Here is an 18,054-nt window from a genome sequence, read left to right as displayed (position 1 = left end):
ACTACATCATCCTAATGGAATAGATAACACTACGTTACACGAAAACACGAAGTATTCAAATAATTAACGGCGGTATACTCTGAGAGATGGCGGCAGCACATAAGAACCACCAAAACACACACAAAAAAGTTGACATCAACTTCTTTGTGCAACTGTCGTGGTGAGCTGATATAAACGATTGTACAAGCTTACAGAACCACCCAGTGTCCAACTAGTGATATTAACTGTTATAACCTACGGGAAAGATCGATGGTTAGCGTCGATGAAACCACATCAATTCGACGCAGAAAGGCTCGTTCCACATTTGAGTTTCCGAACATTAACGCATTTCCGGTCTGCGAGTACAACGTTTAAACGCTACACAGAACTTACCTGCAGCCGAGACTGGAACCACCGATGCCCGAGATGAAGACTTTAGTCTCGACAAACTCGTCGATGCTGGAACCGCTACTCACGGAATGCTGCAATGAAGATTAAAAAGAAGAAGAAGAAGAAGAAACAGAGGAAAAGATGTATGACTGAGCACTTATGCGGGTGTGTTGCAGAGCCTTAGCCACATAAAACAACACTTCAGGTACACACACTGGTCAGGGAGACGGGGTTCTCAATCAAGAGGAGTGGATGTGACGCAACTCACCGTGCCGTCGGAACCGCTGCTGCAGGGGTCGGGCTCCACCATCTTCCAGGTGATGGGGTCGCGCTTGTTGCTACGCGAGGCGAAAGCGAGAAAATTGCGGAAAAACATTTTGTAACGTGTGAGGCGCGGTAACCTTCGCGTACAAGGCTTCGTCGAAGGCACCACCGTGATTAAGGCAGCACGCAGCCACGAGCAAGAATATTAAAAACCGACTATGCCGCCATTTTTTTTTCTTCGCAACCTGAGCATGACGCTTGAACTAAAGTGGCATACATACTAAGTCTAAAAGGATACTTTGTGCTTGTTGGTACAAAAATCACGCACTTGAAATATAAACGATGTAAGTAAGACGACACAAGCGCGAACTATCAACCAATGTTTATTTGAAACAGCAAAGAAATGAAGCGTGGAAGCTTGGGCAAGTTCTGTCCTTGTTTTTTTCGTTTCCGTAGTTACGAAGTAACTACTTCTAGGTTGCGCTTTTCCTGCATTCAACAAAGAAATACTTGTGCACAGAACTTTTAAACAATTAACAGTCGTGCCTGCGTGACATGCGCGCCCACCTCACCAAGTGCCATACATAAGTTTTCTCTATTGTTTCAAATAAACATTTAGTTAACACCTGTGCCGTCTTACTTAATCCCTGTACCAGTGTGCCTTATTTATCTGACATACGTATTAAGTACGAAAGTTTGTCACCTTCGATGTACTGAGACGACCTGAACTTCTAGAGATGGAGGATAGTAAACCTTGCGCTAATACAGTTGTCTCAAAACGTTTACTCGTGACTAAATGCATCGCTCGAATGCACGATTGAGAACCATGCATGTTTAGGGCCAAGCGACTATACATACTCCACCTTCACAATCTACTTATCTTATAGTTTACGAAGGTGGAGTGTGTACTGAAGGTTGATTAATAAACTAAACGTTGCTTGACTCTTGCGACTTTCACATCACAAGTAAATCCGCCCGTTTGGTAATAGTGATTACTTCAGCTTCTCTGTCAGAATATTATAATAATATGTTGCTTATCAAGAGAAGATGAGCGTTACATAAACACGGGTGCTCAAAATTATTTCTGATTACTAAATTCATTTTTCTGATACCAAATTTACTTCACAAATGTTTCTCTAATGAAAGGTTTCTGTAGGCATTACCTATAGATGTTAATTACCTGCTTTATGTTGTCTGATGAAGATTCCTTTTCGACAGTTTAAACTAAGACACCTTTTTTTCATAATCTCGGAAACTTGGCTATTAAGCCATTGCTATTATTTCACCTCCTGTATTCAAGAGAAGTGGTCAGCCGATAGCTCGACCAAACTTATATCACCTCGTTCTTCGGCTACCTTGAAATGATGGGATAATCAATCATTAATCGATAAAAAGAAAGTATCGCGTGAAGATGAAAGAGAATACTCACTCTTTGATGGGAATCATCCCGACACCTGCGTGAGAGACGTGATGAAATTTAGCACGTTGCCGCACCACGAAGATTATTTGATTACCGTATATTTCTTGCAGAACCCATATACGATATACAAGCGCATCTCAATAAAAATTCTACAGATGGTAATAGAAACTCAACAAAATGCCTACTGTTTATTTATTTTAAGACAATAAGATGATATGCGGAGGGCGATGAATAGACCACACTCACTCTTGACTTTGAGCACGATGTTCGGTTTTGCCTTGAGTAGCGCCAGGACTTCTTCGTGGATGAAGTGATCGATGGGATAGCCATTGATGCGGATGATCTGATCACCGACCTGCGAAACCCGGAAAAACAAAAACGAGATATATAAGTCTTTAGCGGCCTATGGTGACCATTTGCCAATGCTTTCTTTTCGAAATCTGTAGACAAACAGGGAGGAAGGCTTCGATAATGCCTGCTGTCTCTAAAGTCAAAGTGAAGCAAGGCAATCCCCTTTTCGTCTGCACAGACAAGCCGTACGCACATACACACATATGCCACTGAGTAGTAAAGGTAACATAGTTATTCAAACACACATAAATGTTCATGCTTGAGTGATCTTGAAAGCAAACACTGAATGTGAGCAACGTTCGCAAAAAACTACGGATAAAGTCAAATTGTCAACTTTCTCATCATATATAAGACTATTCCGATACACTGCCGAATAACTTAAGAATCACTGTCGATGCTTTAAGGACAAGCACTCCTACGCATACGCTTCGGTGACTATGGTGATAACAATTAGGATGAAGTAATGTGGCTATGCAAATGTCCTTAACGACAATTACGATGGTAATCGTCATGATGAAGACCGCAGTCCTATAATTTCGGGGTTCTCGTCGTCACTCACTAGTACAAGCAGTGCGATCATACTGGTCAATGGGGCCATAAAAGCATGGTTTCATACTTTCTATAATTTTGATGATCCGTTGCACAGCTTTCGGACAATGACAGGACAGCGCGAAAAAATACAGGACCACGCCATTTCAATGTCGTAAAGTGTTCGCAGTGTTCTTGCGCAACATGAATTCGCGCATATAGTTATGGCTGCATAAATGTAACGAGTCTATTCAGAATGCGAAGAGTATAGTCACGACTTCTCCCCCCCCCCCTTTCCCGCTCAGTAACAAGATAAACGGTTAAACGAACAATCGAATGCGATCGCGCTAGCATGCGGTTCGTGCATAAGCTATCAAGTGTATTCCTGCACGACGGTAGCACCCCGCTGAGTCGCAGTTTCGTCACAAAACGAAAAAAAAAAAAAAAACTGGAGGAGAGAGACGGTGAGAAGCAAGCACCAGATATCGAGACAAAAGATAACCGCGGCGGCGACGGGCGAGTGAAAAGAAAACAAAACGGCATTAGCCTTACCGCCATATATCTCCGGCGCGCCCTCATAGCACTTGCAGTGCATACGAGCGCGGTCCTTTCGCGCCGATTCTACCCCCCCCCCCCCCCCCGCATCCAGCGCAGATCACAAGAGAAGGCGGAAACGGCGTAACGGCGCCGCACGACCGATTTTTTTTTTTTTTTTATTCGCCGCGCGAAACCTTTAGCACGCGTGAAACGGCACCTCGCCTCACTCGCCGCATGACCGGGCCGCGAGGAAGAAGAGCTGGGCCGATCTGCTGTTTGTCTGTGTGAGCGCGTTCGCAAGCTTGGAGCAGCCTGCTCGATCTATTCATCACGCAGCAGAGAATCGAGAACGCCGCGGCGCGAAAACGCGAGAGCACGACCCGTGCGAGTTAGACCACCGTCTCGAGCGGACTGTGCGATTGAGTTGGTATCTGAGCGTGTCTTTACAAATGCGTATACGCATCCGTAGAAGGGGCGGGGGGAGGCGTTTTGTGTATATGTGAGCCCGTGCAACGTGCGTCACTGCCTGTCTTCTCTGTATACAGTGCACGCGTTGCCCGTTTTTCGGCAGTAAGTGCGGCCGACAATGGTTACGGGACGGGAGTGCTGTCACAGATGAAAATTCACGTTCTGTCAATAAGCGACGGTTTCAATTGAATCGTTCACTCTGCACATCGGGGAAATTAAAAATACTAAATAGAAAAACAGAAGAATAAAACTGCGTATGATCGTATCTAAGGTGCTGTTGTGGTAAGGCCTCGAGCAGACTGCTTTTATGAGAATCCCTTAACCTGTAAATATGGGAAACGCAAGCCATCGTAAAAAGAAAAAAAAAAGTTTTCCCACCTTTTTCAGGTATAATCAGCTTGCGTTGACTAACAAACGCACACACACACACACACACACACACACACACACACACACACACACACACACACACACGCACGCACGCACACGCACACACACGCACACACACGCACACACACGCACACACACACGAACGAGTGCGCTCGCTCGCAAACAAGCAAGCACAAATGCACCGCGACAGCTATAGCTGACAGCCCGTTTTCGAGTACTAAAGTTCCTGCAATGGAAGTTTCTGGACAAGTTCATGTGCGTCAGTATATGCATGCTTGCACACTCTCGCATGCATCATTGTTCGCTTTCTCCTAAGCGCTCAGCCACACTCCTCGGCCTCTTCCTCTTCCTCGGCATCATGGCTCAACAGCGAGCAACAACCACGCAGGTCACGCCGGCGCGAGGAGTCAATTGGAGGCGGAACGCGCGGATTTACGGCGCATTATAAACGCACCACATTGCGATGCGCTCTCCCTTTTCCCACGATCGAGAGCGCGCGACAAATTGCTGACCATTGCCGAGTCACCGAATGAGAGAGAAACACAGGAGGAAGAGGGCATGAGCCAGACATGCACTCGAGATAATGCCAGCCGCGTGTGGTATAAGATCACACCTCCACCTTAAGTGCGTCTTCCGGATTCTTCTATCACCTCCTTTGACTTCAGTTCACGGCGTCGTTTTCATACGCTTCACGCAGGGCAAGTGCGAGATCGGCGGCGAAATGAGGATAGTTTCGTGCCGAGATTGCTTTATCGGCGCTCGTTTCGTACGTGACAGCGAAAACGCCACGCAGGGTCCATAGCCGGGCACGCACGAAGAGCAATCGCCGAGCTAAATAGGTCCGGGCGTCACTGGCCGCAACCGATGTACTACGTGTTTCGCCTTCCAAATTTTTCATCGTGCCAGTCGTGAGTCGCTCCTTATATACGCCGTTCTTACTGTATCTCTCAACGGCCTCGGCACTCCACGCTTATTTACAAATATACATAACCACGAAAGGGAACTACAATCATGCAAGTTTACAAGTGGCTGCTAATATATATATATATATATATATATATATATATATATATATATATATATATATATATATATATATATATATATATATATATATATATATATATATATATGTGTGTGTGTGTGTGTGTGTGTGTGTGTGTGTCATTTTTTGTTCATTGAACTTTTCCTTGATTACTGAGCAACGTGGGGCTCGTCGATCTTACATTAATTATTATCTCCTTAGATTATCATAAACACAAGTGGTATGAGATGCCACAAAGCTATGCATGTAATGGAGAACGCGACGATAACGTACAGATAAACGCATACGGTGACCCAAATCTTTAGTTATCGTACACGAGCGGCAGTTTTGCTTCCTGTGTATCTTCACCATACTACTGAATTGGGTTCCAAATTGAGTGAAGAAGACAAGTGTACGCCCACAAAGCATATGCCCACGAAATAACTTTTCGCAGCTTCGCTATACATTATGTGGCGCTGATAGACAGAAAAGCCACCGCTGGGCACGGCAGTTATACATTTAGCCGGCTGTGCATACGATTATTTCAAGTGTGAAGAAATGTCTCTAAGCAGTTGATAGCCGCGTGACCTGCTAAAGAAAGTTTACGGAAAATGTTTTATACGCGAAGCAGCTTATGGCGGAGTTCAATCCAGTGGTGTGCGGCGCGACCACCCTCACTGCGCATGCGCAACGGCTGGCCCAAGCACTGGCACGTTCTCGCCTCTGTAAGGGCCGTTCCACGCGCTTCCCGCACAGCCGCAACGCACGTGCCGGGACCCCTACCGCACACAAGCGGGGGACAAATAAGCCAATTGGCGACGCTGCGGAGGGTGAAAGAGCGTCGCCAATTGGCTTATTCGTCCCCAGCTTGCGTGCAGTAGGCGTCCCGGCCCGTGCGTTGCGGCTGTGCGGAAAGCGCGTGGAACGGCCCTAAAGGGCTGGGTTAGACGCTGCGGCCTCTCCCTATTAAACTCTCGCAGGAATCACGTGATCGAGGAACGAGATTCTGCAGACGAGCGATGAACCCACGTGCTCCCGCGTGGCGTGCGCCTAAGCAAGTTCGGGACGAGTAACAGCCACAGAAACTGCAATGAATTCATGGTGGTCTGCACCGCTTGAAAGGACTCGTTAACATCGGGCAAGGTGCCCGTGATGAGCGAAACTTTTAAGTCGACCCATGCGCTGCTTTCGATGCTACTCGTGGTTCCTTCTAGTGGCAGACGGTGTAATTTTTTTATTTATCTTTGCTAGTTAGTTGTCAAAAAAACGCGCAATTTTTATTGAAGTGGAATGAATGCTTCACTCCACTCACCTCTACAGAGGCGCGTCGATCAAAGGCCGGCTTTATATATTATCGTCGGCGTGCAAAAGCTGCGATTCCCACGGAAGTCATCGGCACTCTCTAGTAAACTTTTCTGAAATAAATGTTTTTACCACCACCACCACGGAAGTCATAGACGTTTCTTGGACACGACACAAACCATTCCAAACTTCTACACGAACGATTACATGCTGAACGAAGAGTGAATGAGCAACGCGACGAAAAACGCAGCCGCCTTAATGGAATGGTACACGCATAAATCTGCGAGAACACGCAATTTGCGAAATCGTAAATGGTTATTCCACGCCGCATGTATACAAAATGAGGCGCTGAAAGACTTGAAGCACATGAAACAGTACAAACCAGTGCGCGTCTCTCAATTCAATGCCGCAAGCATCACTCGTCGCGTGCATGCATTGGTCACGGATAACGGAACGAGTCACGGATATAAGCACGTACAGCGTAAGCTACCGAAGGCGTTAAGACCGAGGAAGCTTCTTGGAGTGAGTTCTGCGCGCGCCGAACTAAACGCACGCGCGCAAACGGGAGCAAATTCGTGCACGCAAGCGAAACCTCTATAAGTCCGGCGGGCGCAGTTTTAATAGATAGAGCTCACGGCTCTCGGCTACATCGAACCAGGAAAAAATGAAAAGTCTAAACTGAGCGTAGACATGAGGCGTATGATATTCAAGTATGCGTGCAAACTTAGCGGAGCATGGTGGTGAGACAAAGGAAAGGGGAAAGAAGGAGCAGTCACAGATATTTCGTGGCCCACACAGTCAAGTTGAAGAAAGAAAGAAAGAAAGAAGGAAGGAAAGAAAGAAAGAAAGAAAGAAAGAAAGAAGGAAAGAAAGAATTAGAAGTGAAGCAAGCACATGCGCGCGAGCAGCACGCCAGAGTCACGCAATCGTTCGCGTGGGGTCGGCTGCAAACGGTGACTCGCGGCGCGCAAAGGTTGAGAATGGCGAAGATGATACTGCGGGTGAGAGCGAAGAATAGAGAGAAAGATTAATAGCCAGAGCCGAAGACGGAAGCCGACCCACAAGACAGCCGCAGTACAGCGCGACCACCACACGGACGGCGGCGGCCCAGAGTGCACGGACCACCGAGCGTCATCGCACGCGCGCGTCTCTGTCTGCTGCTGAGACGACGCATAAGCAGACGTGCTCGCTGGCGCGGCGCATGCGCAGAGGATTAATGGAAACAAAAGAAAAGAGCGGAAGAAAAGGCGAGAAACGAGGCCCTTTTGAGGGGATTTACAAGCGAGCTATGGCTGCAGGGGCTCACGCGTACAGCTGCAGAAGTAACGGAGTGCGAAGTGTTTGGCGCAGAAGCACAGAGGAGGAGGGGTGTTGCGTTTCGACGTGCGTGGCACCGTGCTGCAGAACCGTTATAGCGCAACTGGACCGACAAGAAATAGCGAGGAAGACAAGAACAAAATAAATAAAAATAAAAGGAATCACAATGGGGTCTCGCGCGCCGGCCACACGTACGACTTGCTCGCTGACCGCCACGACAACCATTAGGCAGTTGGCCCCGAAGAATAACCGTGGCTCCATGGCTTCCTCGTGGAACGCCAAGTAGCTTTACAAGTGCGACGACGGCACGCGCGCATGCGCCGTTTGGCCGTTTTGACCGGCTGTCTCCAGCTACAACAGCTATGACCTCTCTTTTCCTTTCTCTCTCCCCCCTTTTGTCTTTTACTGGGCTGTATTTCAATGACCGAGTGTGTGGCGAACGCCACTGTTGCGTTGGAACGGGAGGCGACGCGAGTCACAAGTTTGTTACCTAAATGTGGCAGTCGGAAAAAACGATCTCGCAGTGACAGAATATACGCGTGCGCTCATTCGAGGAAGCACGTGGTACAGGCGACGGCCGTAATCACGTCCAGGAACCTGTAGTACACGGACCCAAAAGATCGTTCCTTATGTGTGGGAGCGAATACGCGAATTTCACGCACACGAGTGCCGGCATGCAGGCGTGGCAAACGAGCGCGCAGAGGAAACTTAGTTCTCTCGGTATACATCGTCTGTAGTACTATACATATCCGTGACTGCCCACTTGTACAGCCAAATGACACCTTGGTGACAGAGGAAGCCAAAGGAATGGAATTTCTGTCCGGGTTTGGCGACAATGTGTATACTCTTTAGGCGCTGCAGGGTGGGTGTGTCATTACTTCAGGAAAAAGGAAAATGTTGCATCTATACCCGAAAGCAGTATATAGTTACTGTGGGAAAAAACCTGTGTATACGGTTTACTACAGGAAATTCTTTTCTTGTTCATAGCCCCGTGGGTTGTGGTGCTTCGTATGGACACTCCGTCTTGCTCAACGTTCACTAAAAGCGACGCAGTATTCGACGATGTGAAGCCCGCGATATTTAGTCCTGCTTTAGAACTACGGGCGCCTTTTGATTCATCAAGATTTAAGTGCGGTAGCAGACAATGACGGGAAAAGAATAACGCAAAGCCAACAACGCAATAGTTTTGCGCTGACCTATTCTAAACAAGTGCTAACCGAGCTCTCTTCGCCTTATTGAACTCCTGTAGAACCGTTTGAACCGTCGGATCTACCCTCCTCCAAATCCCTGTCTCACGCACTCCCAACAAATCCTATGGAGACGTCTGCAGACTCGCACTCTTTCTTCCCCTCAGCTGCTGTTCCACTATACTGGGGCACTTCCCCGGAATGTTCCTTCGACGGCGAACCTCATGCCACCCTTTCCCATATCCTATTCGGCTGCCCTGCTGATCCTCCCGCAGGGGCAGCAGGGCACTGCGCTGTGTCGCCTGAAGGCAGAAGGAAATTAGGTGCCTTTTTCCTCTTCATTGTAACCACCACCACCACCACCATCTCAAGCTGCGAGGACTGGGAAGTCCTGCTCTCCTCTGGGGACCCGGCGATGCAGCTTGCTGTGGTGAATAGGGCAGCCGATGTCTTCGCGGCGAGAGGCATGGCCGTGTATAGGCGTGGTGCGGGACCGAGCGGTGGTCCAGGGATCCCGGGGGGTCCAAACACATTTGCTCTAATAAAGTTTTTCTGTCTGTCTGTCTGTAGAACGTAGCGATTTTGTGCATAGGATTGTCAACTGAGTATTGCATGCATGCATGCGTCACACCAACACTATGGCGTCGGTCGCTACAACCATCCAAAGAATGGTCGAAGCAATAAAGATCTCAGGGTGAAAACCGAGAAAAAAGAAAAAGAATGAGCGAAGAGACAGACAGCCGGTGAATGAAAATACGAGTTACCACATTTCCTTCGGCAAACACGACTCTGTTTTCAAATGTCCTTATGTGAGTACGCAACGGCTGATAAGTCAGCCGTCATATAATGACAGTTTGCGACGCTCTGACACATCGGTAAACAGCTGCCATCGTATGCACATAATAGCGGCACTGATGTCAGGCCAACGCAAGCCTAACGACAAAACCTATTTTTTTCATCACGGCCGCGCGAGAAGTTTCGCAACGGGAGTTGAGCGACACATTCGCGATCGAGCTCCTGTCAGTGTTGGAAAGCATTTTTGTGTTTCGTTGTGCGTTTGTGTGACCCGGATTCGCGATAAAGAATGTCGACAGCTTACACAGCTGCTTGCTCGTTAGCGAACAATTCAGGTCGTCATACATCGTCCGTAATCGGAGGTTCCTTCGAAGAACGCGTTTTGCTTTTCTCTTTCTTTCATGTATTCACTCATTTTCTTTTCCCTTTTGTGTGTGTGTGTCGAATGCAGAATGAAGCGCAAGCCAACGCTACGGCGTTAAGCGTACAGGCGCTCAGTGTACCAAAGAATGTCTGGAATTATTTCGAGTATCCGCAACGATCAAGTGTTGGTATAACACTTCGAAGAAACCCATCATGTCTCACGCGATTCGGGACAACGAGAGCCAATGAAACGGCGAACAACGGCTGTGCTAATAACCTGTTTGGTCGATCAGTCTTGATAATCTATTTCCTCGATCGAGCGAACGCCGAACCACGCGCGATTTAACGAGCTGTTTCGCCGCAATTAACCGTCACGCGAAGCTAGATCACCCAAAGTCACAAGTGAAGTGAGCTTCGGGCAGAATACATATTCAAGTTATTGTCCGAATATTTTTTTTTGATCTATCAAGAGGCTGCTCTGAACGCTAGAAGTTGTGATCTTTCAAAACACCTATATGATTATGAAAGACGCCTTAGAGGTGGGCTCCGGAAATTTCCACCACCTGGGGTTCTTTAACGTGCACCGGATCTTCAGTTTTATTGAACGATATCTATAGTCTACTTTCAGCCTTGAATTCTGTTTTTTTTTTAAGAATCCATGAACTTCACAGCTAAAAATCAAGCCATAGATCAAAACTAAAGCTGCCAGTTGCCGATACCGGTAATAATAAGACAGTAAAAAGTAACACGAATTTTTGTTATTAGTAAATTGCTCTTTCACGATTCTAAAATCACCACGCTCGCCGCGAGAAGAGCATGGCAAGCGAGGAAACGCACAATACGAAAATGCAAGTGACGACGCCACCTGCAAATTCCTGCACCAAACGCCGTGACGTCATAAATTTTGACAATTTTTGCTAAGGCCTGAGTAGCTCCTAAAAGTAAAAAAAGAAGCACAATGTCTGCTGATTAGGCCAGAGATTTAACATACAGAGTTTCGGGGAATTCCGCCGAGCTAATGTTGAAAAGATACGAGAAATGAGCTTTGAAATTCGCGACACCCCGTGTGCAGGTTTCAGCGCGAAATTTTCAAATGATACCTTGACCTCGGCTCTCTCTTGTAATCATAAACGTATGATGGTAAGATTAACGACGTTAGGGTTCTCAGAAAACACTTGATTCATGTAAACTAATTCATCGTTTCCCTTTAGTGACCCTTTAAGATAGCTGCAGTATACTGCCGGATGAAAACAAGAAGTTTTCGGGGATAACGTGGTAGCAGCCATCGCGTGAGTAGATTCAGTGTTCAAGTATGGGAGAGGCTTTTGAACTGTGCCATTTCACTGCAACTTATTGGACTTCATGGACGAGTTAAACAAGTTTCGTTTACGCGAGCCGCGTTTCATGTAGACACCATGAGAATACGTTATGCCCCGGGCACTGTTGGTAGAATTCGAGCAAATGCGGTAGATAGCTAAGGAAGCCCTCTGCTTGAAACCAGTTTAAGCAGCCAGAAGTTATCCACGACGTCGTCATAACACGTCATTCAATGTAGTCGGACGAGGTTCCGGAAGACAATGTCTTCGAAAGGAAAGGGCATGCTACCAACACGGCGCCGCAACAAAAAAATGTTGCCCTCAACTGATGGGCCACAGACGTATGCTAATAAGTTTCCTTTTTCAATACGAACAGACATACTCGGAGCGGCACGAGAGTGACCTGTTGCTGTAAGGCCACACGCAGGGGAGCCAAAACAGGTCACTCGACGCGTTAGCTTGGCGGGTGTTGCCGCCAAAAGTTTTTTCCAATCCTCGAGAAAATGCGACAGGTCGTATATAGTCGTCGAGCTGTACGCTATCTCAGAAGCTTACGGCTTCCTGCAAATGTCTTCCGGCTGTATCGTGATGGCTTCCTGGCGGATGCGAGTTACGAGAAACACTCATCGAAGGAAAGTTGGGTGCCAAGTGCTTCGGGACACGCAATAGGACGTGTTCCTGACAAGCGCGCCGATGTGTGTACGTATTCATGTACACGCGGAGACTGGTTTCACTCCGGGATAATTCCGGCACAGGGAAAGGTGGGCCGTTTCCTCGTCAACGCAGTTCGCGACCGGAAATATCGCCGCACTCTCGGAAAACACGCCTCTTCGAGCGGATTCCCGGTTAGTCGAGAATTCGTGTGCCCCGCCGTCGGCTTGATCGCCGACGATGAAAATGCAGCGGCTGTTGAGGAACTGTCCGTGTAACATCTACGTGTGCTTGCAATGCAACAGCACATAGTTCAAGTAGAGAGGAAGATCCGGCGTATACAATGACCTACCCTGGGGAACACTGAAAAACGATATTGAATAAGAAAAGGATAAATAATAGGGAGCATAGACACGCCATCACAATGAGTCAAACTTGTGCGTCAGCAACTGCCACTGCGTGTGCATCACTTGTTTATAACAACTAACACGAAATTCTGCTGAAGACGCTTGTGCAACTTCATACATTGTCTTCAACAACATGTCCTTCGTTGACCTCCGCTGCTATCACGTGCGGTGCTGACGTTCCTGCTGTCGATGTCGAAAACGGTTTCATGCGACGAAGTATAGAACGTTACTCGGTTGTATTTTAAAGCTCCTCGACAAAAGTACCGTTTACTCGTTAGTGCAGCGTTCATAGCTAGTTTTAACGTGATAGTGTCAAAAAAGCTCGTTTCGCCGAAATTCCGGCGTCGGTGTCGCCATTGGCATCATTGCTTGGAAGGAAAAAATCACGTCGTCCGTAAACGAAAAATTGATACAGATGCAAACGAAATAGAAGATAAGAATTCACGGGTACGAGTGAGCATTGAAACCAGGTTGCCTACGCGGCCAACAGATGTTCTACCATAAAGCTATACGAGAATTTGCTGAAACTGCCTTGTCTAAAAAAACAAAACAAAAAACACTATATGAATGTTATATAGCGGAAGGAGTCTCCTTAACGCATCATATATTGCGTGACAGAAGCGTATAGAATCATGCCAGGCATCAAAAGATGTCAATTGAGCAACGAGTGGCTGTTTTGAAGGCCCACCAACCACAAAGCACTCACCCGGGCATATTTAATCAGCAGCGTCAGCGGCAGCAGAACCAACAACAGAGGGTTTTAGTTTATCGCTCGCAACGGCATCAAATCCCCGGCGGCCGCATTTTCGATGGAGGCCCGGAAATGGCCCGTGTATATTTAGGTGCGCCTTAAAGAAATTCAAGCAGTCAAAATTTGCGAAGAGCTGCACCACGGCGTAACTCATAATCGTATCGCGGTTTTGGGACGTTCAACCCCAACAAGCAAAACTAGCACTAACTTTTACGTTGTACGACAACCACGCGTGCACACGTGCATATATGTATTGCCGCTGTTTGCTCTTGTCTATTATTTTATTCAGGCTGGAACACTTGGTCCTAAGCTGCTGATCTATGCGCTCGTTGACAACCACAACCCCTCACAACATTCACATCCCGTGGAATCCCGTAGATGCGATCGTCACAACTACCATGAAATAAAACGTACAATCAGGAAGACTTATTACCTAGGAGGGGAGAGGGGGTAGAAAAAGTGGGTAACGATTTAGAGTACAGGGTACTCTACTATGGGAGAGCTTAAAGCCGTCCCGTGGGCCTCAATGTCGAGAAAGGTAAGTTTAACCCGAAAGTGATGAAAGCAGGCGCATTCGCTTCTCTTGGAATTGCGAGTCGCAAGTGTACGTGCCAGCGGCCCACTGCGCTTTCTCGTATAGTGCCGATTTCTCCGCGCTATACTGCTGCAGCGTTTGCACGGCTTCGGACGTATTGTATACGTCATTCGCGGGTCGGGTCGTTGAAAAAGTAATTTAGGCTTGTAATGTCAAATGTCACTAAAAGCGCAACTGTGTAAACGTATAATCATACTTCAGGTGAGTATAGTGATCACGTTAATTAACCGTTATGAATAATACGTTACTACTACGAGACATTCGCCGGGAAGACAAGAAAAAATCACACCATACCAAAAAAAATTATTGTCCGCGGTACCAAACAGCATGTGACGCGTACATAACGAATATGAGACTACGTCAAGGATGTACACAACGTCCCGGGCGTTTGCTTTTGCGTGCTCTGCGTGCGCAGACAACTCTCGCCACAAGCATGCATACATGACACCGCCACGAGTTCTGCTCGTTCGTCCTTAATACAAGACGAGTTTGCTCGACTGACACCGATCCGCCTGCGTCGGAGCCGTTGAGCACGAGCGCCGTGACAGTGGACAAGCACGACGCGAAGAGGAGCACAGCAGTATACTATGAGGGGGGACGCAGCTATCGGTTCGTGCCTGTTTACTCTACAGCCTCGTTTCGAAGCGGCTATACTTGGGCGGCCGCTGTCAACGTGACCAAGCCACCGTTTACGCGCAGGTTAACGTATACTTGCGAGCGCGGTCGCATTGACATGGATCGGCTTGATTTATGGCTCGACCTTGCGTCAAACTAGAGTAAACAAAGCGGGTTGGCAACGAAATGGCGGACACATTCAATACGGCAGAGATGGGACTGAGACTGAGGACAATGTTTATTAACAACAGCGGATGATCAGAACTAGAATTTACAATGTCCATCATTAAGACTATTCTAGCCAGCACCCGCCAACATGATGCGACGGAATACTATAGTCGGAATGCGATGGAAAAACGTTATTTTTGCACTGCAGTACAAAAGTAACGTTATTTTTGTACGCTTAGCGCGTAGCGGGCGTCTCCCACGTAAGGGCCAATAGGGAATACATGGCGGCCGCTTCGTGGGCCATGCTGGACGGCCCATTGCTGGTCGGCGAGAAGCAAATTCGGCCAGAAATCGTGATTCCCCGTTAATCAGGCCAGAAAAGCACTCAATCGATCTTTGTAGTAAACGCAGTTCGTTCTGTTAGCAATGTGGAGCTTCAGGCGCTTCATTTGCAGCTTTAATATATGTTTAACAATACGACTGCACTGCCAAGGGGTCAGAAAGAAAGGAGGCGATTAACCTCTCACAGCAGGCTCAGGAATGCAACGGCAGAGTTTTTGATTTCTTCAAAACACAGAAATGTTCACAAAGTTTTATATTAGCCTATAGTTAACTTGTGCTGTACAGAAAGTATAAATTAAAAATATTTTAAATTCACAAGTAAAAAAATATGCTTGCACTATTTTTTTAGTTCAGCATATATATATATATATATATATATATATATATATATATATATATATATATATATATATATATATATATATATATATATATGTTTTTTTTTTCAGTTCCCTCTCACTCTCGCAAACGTCTTTCAAGGCGAGAGGGACGCGGCAGCAAGGAAGTTTGGAAGCTCATGTCAGTATAACTCATCCCCTGATGAAGGGAGGTCCCCTCCCGAAACTGTTGGGAAATAAATATATTTATCCTTGTTGACAACGCTCCCGTTGTGCCATATCCCATACCTTCACGAAGACTAACTGGCCCATTGAATTATTACTCCCACTATATATATATATATATATATATATATATATATATATATATTGAATTAACTTGAAGATAGCACATAAGAAAAGGATCGTATTTAATTTACTAACGTTTCGGCCGTGGCACGGCCTTCGTCAGAGTAAGTGGCTTACTCTGACGAAGGCCGTGCCACGGCCGAAACTTTAGTAAATACGATCCTTTTCTTATGTGCTATCTTCAAGTTAATTCAATATAGAAAATACCCGGACCTGTCGTGCCTTCCCTTCAAGTTCTATATACATATATATATATATATATATATATATATATATATATATATATATATATATATATATATATATATATATATATATATATATATATATATATATATATATATATATATATATATATATATATATATATATATATATATATATATATATATATATATATATATATGTTTTTTTTTTCAGTTCCCTCTCACTCTCGCAAACGTCTTTCAAGGCGAGAGGGACGCGGCAGCAAGGAAGTTTGGAAGCTCATGTCAGTATAACTCATCCCCTGATGAAGGGAGGTCCCCTCCCGAAACTGTTGGGAAATAAATATATTTATCCTTGTTGACAACGCTCCCGTTGTGCCATATCCCATACCTTCACGAAGACTAACTGGCCCATTGAATTATTACTCCCACTATATATATATATATATATATATATATATATATATTGAATTAACTTGAAGATAGCACATAAGAAAAGGATCGTATTTAATTTACTAACGTTTCGGCCGTGGCACGGCCTTCGTCAGAGTAAGTGGCTTACTCTGACGAAGGCCGTGCCACGGCCGAAACTTTAGTAAATACGATCCTTTTCTTATGTGCTATCTTCAAGTTAATTCAATATAGAAAATACCCGGACCTGTCGTGCCTTCCCTTCAAGTTCTATATACATATATATATATATATATATATATATATATATATATATATATATATATATATATATATATATATATATATATATATATATATAGTTGACATAATTTACACACTATAAAATAAATGCGCAAAGGGCAGAATAAGAAAAAACTTCCAAACGGGCGAGAACCACAGTGCACTAAGGTAACTTAACAAAACTATAACATGTTTTCACCTTGCGTATCCTGTTAAAAAGGCATACAAAAATGAACAAAATTTCGGAATCTATAGAATTTCGAGCACTGACACACAAGCATGTAGACTGGAGAGTTCGCGCTCGAGTGCGAACGGCTCAGCTGTGACGGTCGGGAAACGTTAAACCAGGGATTTAGGATTCGACAGGTGTCATTCAGGTCGATACTGCTTTTCCGCCGTGCCGGGCGGAAAAGCAGTACACCGACCTAAATGACACCTGTCATCTTGCGCCGACACGGTGGTACATGATTTCGCCGACACGCGCCGAAAACTGAGAGGTTTCGACGCACGCTATAGCTGTGTACGCTCTCTGACGTGACCGACATCAATCATCCAGTTCGAGTGTGCTGAACCGTATACAGATGACTAGCCGTGACACCGTCAACACCGAACAGCGCTTTTGTCACAGCCGCGACAACGGCACGTCGAACTTGCCAACAGCCCCCCTCTCCCGGCTTCAGAAATCCACGTCCCGTTCGTTGAAGACATTTTAACAAATTCTATAAGACACTAAAGTCTGTCTCTGAGGCCAGTTGTCCGCAAAAAGCGCAGCAAAGCTTTCAAAGCCTTCTGGGCTGAGGATGGGCTCGGCCAATGACCCAGAATCCTTTGTTCCGACAAAGGCCGATCGTCTAGTCTATCCAGAGCTGCAGTGAGTTCTTGTCTTTGATGTTGCCTTTCCTCTGTCGCATTTTTTAAATTTCTCTCTCTCTTCGCAACATTTCTTTTTAACATCTTTCATTCCCCTCACCCCTTTCCCCAGCACAGGGTAGCCAGCCGGTCTAAGAACTGGCTAACCTTCCTGTCTTTCCGCTTAAGCTTTCTTCCTTCCTTTCCTTCCTTAACAAATTCTAGAACTATGCTTAGGTTAGTTCACATCGAAAAATGTGACGTTGCATGTTGCACAGTTTGACAGGGAACGCGCGGTGAGCGATCAAAGAGTAAAACATGCAGACATCTTCGTCGAAAATTCAAGACGTCAGTCACTGCTATTCCCCGTGCTATTCTCGTGCTGAAGAAATTATTTCCTCGCGAAACTGCATTTTTAACATTAAGGCGGCAACATACCGGTTTGTAACGAACGTACCAT

At 46.0% G+C, this 18,054-nt stretch overlaps 1 protein-coding gene across 8 annotated transcripts in view; it reads right to left on the bottom strand.

The window, feature by feature from the left end:
- The window catches only part of LOC119170568 (uncharacterized), a 217,786-nt gene that overhangs the window by 29,894 nt on the left and 169,838 nt on the right, over positions 1–18,054 (bottom strand). For all 8 annotated transcript variants that reach the window (XM_075887110.1, XM_075887108.1, XM_075887107.1 and 5 more), the window contains 4 exons: positions 2,300–2,408; positions 2,063–2,087; positions 638–707; positions 373–461 (listed from right to left, as the gene is read on the bottom strand). In XM_075887110.1, coding sequence (XP_075743225.1) covers positions 373–461; positions 638–707; positions 2,063–2,087; positions 2,300–2,408 — 293 coding nt within the window. The remainder of the gene's footprint in view (positions 1–372; positions 462–637; positions 708–2,062; positions 2,088–2,299; positions 2,409–18,054) is intronic.

The sequence above is a fragment of the Rhipicephalus microplus genome, chromosome 2, assembly GCF_043290135.1.
Source record: "Rhipicephalus microplus isolate Deutch F79 chromosome 2, USDA_Rmic, whole genome shotgun sequence".
NCBI classification, from domain to species: Eukaryota; Metazoa; Arthropoda; class Arachnida; order Ixodida; family Ixodidae; genus Rhipicephalus; species Rhipicephalus microplus.
Note: the sequence above shows the minus strand (reverse complement) of the source record. Positions and strands in the feature narration are given on the sequence as shown.